This window comes from Theropithecus gelada, chromosome 18, assembly GCF_003255815.1.
Source record: "Theropithecus gelada isolate Dixy chromosome 18, Tgel_1.0, whole genome shotgun sequence".
Taxonomy (NCBI): domain Eukaryota; kingdom Metazoa; phylum Chordata; class Mammalia; order Primates; family Cercopithecidae; genus Theropithecus; species Theropithecus gelada.
In genome coordinates, this window is record NC_037686.1 from 14,983,172 (window position 1) to 14,989,846 (window position 6,675).

At 39.6% G+C, this 6,675-nt stretch overlaps 1 protein-coding gene and 1 non-coding gene across 2 annotated transcripts; both read right to left on the minus strand.

The window, feature by feature from the left end:
• Positions 1–1,883: 1,883 nt before the first annotated feature.
• Positions 1,884–2,323, minus strand: LOC112611267 (ubiquitin-conjugating enzyme E2 C-like). The gene is made up of 2 exons (XM_025364902.1): positions 2,209–2,323; positions 1,884–2,128 (listed from the first exon to the last, which is right to left on the minus strand). Exons 1-2 carry the CDS (start codon positions 2,321–2,323, stop codon positions 1,884–1,886), a joined length of 360 nt encoding a protein of 119 aa, XP_025220687.1.
• A 508-nt stretch (positions 2,324–2,831) lies between these two features.
• LOC112611768 lies at positions 2,832–2,934 on the minus strand. The gene has a single exon (XR_003116743.1). It is a non-coding gene; the product is annotated as a small nucleolar RNA U13 (small nucleolar RNA).
• Positions 2,935–6,675: the final 3,741 nt, after the last annotated feature.

Sequence of the window (6,675 nt, forward strand, 5' to 3'; positions counted from 1 at the left end):
CAGCAATTTCAAGTATACAATCTATTGTTATTAATGACAATCACCATGAGGTAAAGTAGATCTTTTGAACATATTCCTCTTGTCTAACTGAAATTTTGTGCTCTTTATTCAACGTCTCCATAATCCTCCTACCCCTTTACAGTGATGCTTTTTGAGTCACAGACTCCGTTGGTCTATGAGTTTCTTGAAAATAGGGACCATGGCCTATGCAACTTTGTTTCCCCAGACCTGGCCTTCAAACTTATGATTAATATTATTTAGTTATTGTTACTACTTTTAAAACACTTACTATGTGTCAAGCTCTTGCTAAGCATATTGCAAATATTACCCCGTTTAATCCTCATAACAATCTTATCATTCCTTTTTACAGATGAAGAAATTACACTCAGAAGCCCAGTAACTTACCTAAGATCTTACAATTAGTACATGGTTGAACTGGGATTTTAACTCAGGTCTTTCTCACTTTGAAATTCAAACTCTTAACAAGACTACTCTAATGCTGAGCGGGGAAAGTGGGGTAGGGAGATACATACAAGTTTGCCACTGCTTGCCAGGCCAGAAGTAACAGCATGTTCCTACTTAGAAAATGTGACCTCCAGCCATGTTTCCAGCTAATTATGACTTCTCTGGCATTAAAGACATCGATCACAACACTCTCAGACATAGGAAATCTCTAAAATACGTCACAGAAAAAATAAGTTGTAGTGACACACATATCCAGTAAGTGAAATATAAAATACTAACTTTTGTAAATGTAGCTGAGGTTACTTTTCCTTGTGAGCCTAATTATTGCTGGCACATAAAATGAAGCTATTTGCAAATTCATACCTCTTAATTTGGCACAAGGTAGTAACTTAAAGAAAAAAAACTATAGGTAGGCAAAAAAAAAAAAAATCACTGCTTACAGCAGCACACAGAACCAAAAAGTGATGCAATTTTCACTGCATGTCTTCTCAAGTTGGAGAATTCATTAGCACCTGTATAGTACTTGGCTAATTTCAGACAAAGCAAGTTGCATATTTAACCATAAGTTCATCTTGCTTTGTAGTTCTATGGCTTCATATTAGAAGTTTAAGTATACCAATTACTTCATCATTAAATACAGATATAAAATAACCATTTCAGGTTATTTTTCTTTTAAGTTTTGATCACTCATAGCGTTTTCTAAGTAATACATTCTTTTCTAAGTGTACATTCTTAAGAGTATATTCTACTATTGAAGTTGGCTTTAGCCACTAAAATTAGAAAATATACTGTAGTGCTCTTTTCTTTTCAATTCTAAATAAATTTTAATTTACAGGTTTTTTAAACAGAAAATAAGCAAAATGTATTTATTTAATATACATCACAAGAGCTCAGATACTTAATTTTAAAAACAGAAATGGGCCAAATGTCATGGCTCATGCCTATAATCCCAGCACTTTGGGAGGACGAGGTAGGAGGATCTTTTGATCTCTGGAGTTCCAGGACAGCCTGGATAACACAGGGAGACCCCGTATCTACAAAAAATAAAAATAAAAATTAGCCTGACACTGTGATTTACACCTGTGGTTCCAGTTGCTTGGGAGGCTGAGGTGGCAAAATGGAAAAGCCCAGGAGGTCGAGCTTACAGTGAGCCGTGATCATGCCATTGCACCCCTGTTAGAGCAAGACCTTGTCTCAAAAATAAAATAAAAAATAAAAAACAGAAACAAAACAAAAATAACAAACACCACAGCTCAAGATACAGAGTCCTATACAGAAATCAAGTAAATTTCCCATCTAAGGGAAAAATGAAGAGACAACACAAGGAGAGGTTGGGCAGCCTGAGTCAGGGCTCCTGGCTGGAGACCTGCTTTGAGTAGATTTCTTGCAGGTTACTTCTTAAAAGCTGTGGAGTTTTTCTAGAACTCAGCAGCATGTGTGTTCAAAAGGCTATCGATGTTGAGTTCTACTAGTAGGCTGTGGATGGAGTGCAGGGTGTTCTTGACATCATACAGGGCAGACCACTTGTCCTTCAGGATGTGCAGACAGGTGTTACACTGGGCGTCAACGTTGAGATAGTGGCAGGGCGTGAGGAACTTAACCAACAGCATACTATATGGGTAGCCACTGGGGAACTCCAGGGAAACATTATATCTCAGGTCTTCTGTGCCAGCTGCTTGAGAGACAGTCCTAGTGATTTCAAAAGGTTGTCTGATACAGGTGAGGCATAAATCCCTCTGTTGCCAGAGATCACAAGGGTCTTCAGCTCCTGCTGTATCCTGCCATACCCACTGCTGCGCTCCGCTCCTTTATGGGCAGCAATGGTGGTGGCAGCTGTGTTGCAGTTTTGGCAGGCCATCCAGGCAGCACCGGCGGCGAGACAGGAACTCAGAGAACATGACTGCAACTGCCTACTTTTTTTAAAATGGTAGATGAAAATGCTTAAGTGAACTAACCAGCTCCTAATTGTCTCATTTAACTGAAAACTGTTTCTAGTCAACAAGGATGGGCCCCATCAGCCTTACGGTATGAGAAAACCTGATCTCCGGCCAAAAGTGGATGTTCTGAAGTGGATACATAATCTAACCACTGTTAATCTGATTCTTCCTCCTGGAGATGTGGAATTGAGACCCAATTCTAATCAGCTAAGGCTGCTTGCTTAAACTAATTTGCTTCAGGGAGAACGTCCCCCCATAACATAAACACTGAAGCAAAAGTAACATGGGAACATAGGTACTATCTTAACAAAAACTACCAGTGCTATAGGCTGAATTACGTCCCTGCCCCCAAAATTCTTAAGTTGAAGTCCTAGCCCTTAGTACCTCAGAATGTAACTGAATTTAGAGATAGGGTCATTTTTTAAACTTTTTCATGTCAGGTAATGTGCAGACTGGTATCAAGGTCTGAGGGAGGCACACCTCACACAATAACGTGAAAAGACAATCATTACTTTATGAAACACAAAAGAACCTAGGTTCTTTAAAGAGGTAATTAAATTAAAGTGAAGTCATTAGGATGGGCCCTAATCCAACGTGACCAGTGTCCTTACTAAGATGTGGAAATGTGGACACAGACACATACAGGGGGAAGACAATGTGAAGGGGCAGGGAGATTATTTCCATCTACAAAGCGAGAAGAAGCCTGGAACAGATCCTTCCTTCCCTCAGAAAAAGACAACCCTGCTGATAACCTAATCTCAGACTTTTAACCTCTAGGACTGTGAGAAAATAAATTTGCTAGTTAGCCCCAGCCACTAACACAACCATAAAGGGACACATCCTTGTTTGAGATGCTTGGGATAGAATGTAAGACCCTGAAGGAATAGGTATCAGAAGCCACAGAAACAAAGCAGATGGTAAAACTACTCTGGATGGCACCAGAAAAAAACTGTTTTTTCTGTCTCCAGGAAAGAAGGAGAAAGAAGTCAGTAAGGAAGTTTGAAGTGTAGGGACTTTTTGGATGAAGGGCCAAAAGAATTTTCTCAGGAGTGTCTGAAAGTATCCCCAACGAGCAATCCTGATTATATTCCTATGATATAAACCCCCAAACCTTCAACAAAATCTATTACATATGGAAACAGAAACCCACAGCCAGAGGTGACCATGAGAACATCAACCTGGCATTCCTCCACCCCCTTATCTCACTGCTCTCTCATTCAGAAATTTGTAGAAATCTCACAGAAGTCACATGAGCCCCACCGGGTATGAAATATGGTTCATGACAATATTATCTAAATCTCAAAGCACTGGGATATTTTAGCTGACACTTGGAACTGCAAAGAAAGATGAAGTAGACTCGCAGATAGATGCAGAAATGAAAGACCAAGTGACCCTAGAGAGAGAGAATGAGAGTTATGAGGCTATTTTCTAGTTCTAATTCCTCATTTAGCCAGACTGACTCCCTGCTTTAGAAATACCCACATCCCTATATTCTTCTTGGGATAACTTTATAGCCTCAAAATAAATCCCCCTTTTTTGATGTTGGTTAAACTAGCTCATGTTAGTTTCATTTCTGATTAAAATAATTTTAACTAGGATTTATATAATATACATATGAAAGGACATCATAAATAAACAGCAAAACCAGACAGTTATTAGAAGTTTTAATCTGGGCTGCTATTCCAGGGGGGACATTTATACCACAACAATACAGTGAATAAAAGAACTGCCTCATTTTTCCAAACTAGTGTCACATAGAATACTTCACATACTGTCAATATTAGGTAGGGGTTAATAACTATGCTATAAAAAAGAGTGTTTTGAGGTCAAATACATTTGGAAAATACTAATACAGAATAAATGACTTCTGAGCAGTTGGGAGAGACTTTTTTTAAGGGGAGTTGACTATAAGACCCTTTCTTCCCACTGAGTGGCAGAGAAGGTACATTATTGAAGGGGAACTTAAAGGTAATTACTTCGACAATAACAAGTTTATACTTGTTACAAAAGTAGCTAAAATAATATAATATCAATGTAAGGACAAAATCTAGTTCATCTCTAAAGCAGTATAATGTAATGGTTAAAACCCATGATTTCTAGAACTAGGCTGCCAATCTCTCTGTAACTATTTCCTCATCTCTAAATAATACTTACCTCAATGCTTTGTGAGAATTAAATGAGTTACTATATGTATTAGTCCGTTTTCATGCTGCTGATAAAGACATACCCAAGACTGAGCAATTTACAAAACAAGGAGGTTTATTGGACTTACAGTTCCATGAGGCTGGGGAGGCCTCACAATCACGGCAGAAAGTGAAATGCAAGGAGGAGCAAGTCACATCTTACATGGATGACCGCAGGTAAAGAGAGAGCTTGTTCAGGGAAACTCTCATTTTTTAAAACCATCGGATCTCATAAGACTCATTCACTATCACAAGAACAGTGCATGAAAGACTCGTACCCATAATTCAATCATTTGGGTGGGGACACAGCCAAACCACATCACTATATAAAAAGTACTTCAGCCAGGCACGGTGGCTCACACTTGTAATCCCAGCACTTTGGGAGGCTGAGGCAGACGGATTACTGGAGGAATTCAAGACCAGCCTGGACAATATGATGAAACCCCTCTCTACTAAAAATGTAAAAGTTAGCCGGGTGTGGTGGTACATGCCTGTAGTGCCAGCTGCTCAGGTGGCCAAGGCACAAGAATCACTTGAACCTGGGAGGTGGAGGTTGCAGTGAGCCAAGATTGCACCATTGCGCTCCAGCCTGGGTGACAGAGTGAGACTCTGTCTCAAAAAAAATGTACTTCAAAGTGGCAAACTTCTGAAAATGCTAGTTATTATTATGAAGATGCCTCCCTAAAAATCTGTAATTTATCAACTTCTAAGACAGACTGAGAACTTTCCAGATTTTATATATCAGCTTAAAGAAAGTGACCCATTCAGGGCCAGGTGTGGTGGCTCACGCCTGTAATCCTGGCACTTTGGGAGGCCAAGGCAGGTGGATCATGAGGTCAAGAGTTCAAGACCAGCCTGGCCAAGATTGTGAAACCCGTCTCTACTAAAAACACAAAAAGTTAGCCAGGCATGGTGGTAGGCACCTGTAATCCCAGCTACTCGGGAGGCTGAGGCAGGAGAATTGCTTGAATTTGGAGGGCAGAGGTTGCAGTGAGCCGAGATCATGCCACTGCCCTCCAACCTGGGCAACAGAGTGAGACTCTGTCTCAAAAAAAAAAAAAAAAATGAAAGTGACCCATTCAAAATGAACGAACTTGAGACACAGAAGACGACTGGCCAGTGACACCACAGAAGGCCAAAAAGTCAAGAACTCTGATTAGAACCAGGAAAAAGGGTTTTAAAATATGCTGTTGCTATTGAAGAGGTTGGTAGTTAACCTAGAGCCATGATTTCCCTATAGCTTTATAGTATTTCAATTTTTATGTATAATTATTTTTATTATGTTCTGATTCATGTCCCATTTAGATGGTATTAAGGGTATATACTGTACCTGGGGACAACCACCTATATTTGCATGACTGTCGTATCTCCAAGGTCATGTTAACAGGGCCTAAATAATTTCTCTAATTTAACATTAATTTGCTTTTTTAAAAAAATGTGTTGTTTATTTTTAGTAGAGAAACATCTCTCTATGTTGTCCACTCTGCTCGCAAACTCCTGGCCTCAAACGATTCTCCAGACTCAGCTTTCGAAAGAGAAGGGATTACAAGCTAATATTAACTTACTTTAATCGTGTGTAGATGATCCTTTTCTTAATGGAGATAATGACTTCTACCTTGGTTTCAGACATTTTTTGACCACTATTATGCAATTTCTTTTTTAAATTTTGTTTTATTAATCTATTTTTAAATTTTAATTTATTTTTATTTGTATATATTCATGGAATACAAGTATGACTTTGCTAGGCTGATATATTGTATCATGTAATTTCTTAAACTAATAATTAATGCTTATCAGAATTATCTCAAATAGATCTTTACTCTTGGAGGTATTGTAAACTAGTATTAACAAAAATAGGCCGGGCGCGGTGGCTCAAGCTTGTAATCCCAGCACTTTGGGAGGCCGAGACGGGCGGATCACGAGGTCGGGAGATCGAGACCATCCTGGCTAACACGGTGAAACCCCGTCTCTACTAAAAAATACAAAAAACTAGCCGGGCGAGGTGGCGGGCGCCTGTAGTCCCAGCTACTCCGGAGGCTGAGGCAGGAGAATGGCGTAAACCCGGGAGGCGGAGCTTGCAGTGAGCTGAG

Coding starts and splice junctions, on each gene's coding strand:
- LOC112611267 (XM_025364902.1), bottom strand. CDS start 2,323: ATGGCCTGCCAAAACTGCAACACAGCTGCCACCACCATTGCTGCCCAT. Junction 2,129..2,208: donor GAAGACCCTTGTGATCTCTG/GCAACAGAGGGA, acceptor CAGCTGGCACAG/AAGACCTGAGATATAATGTT.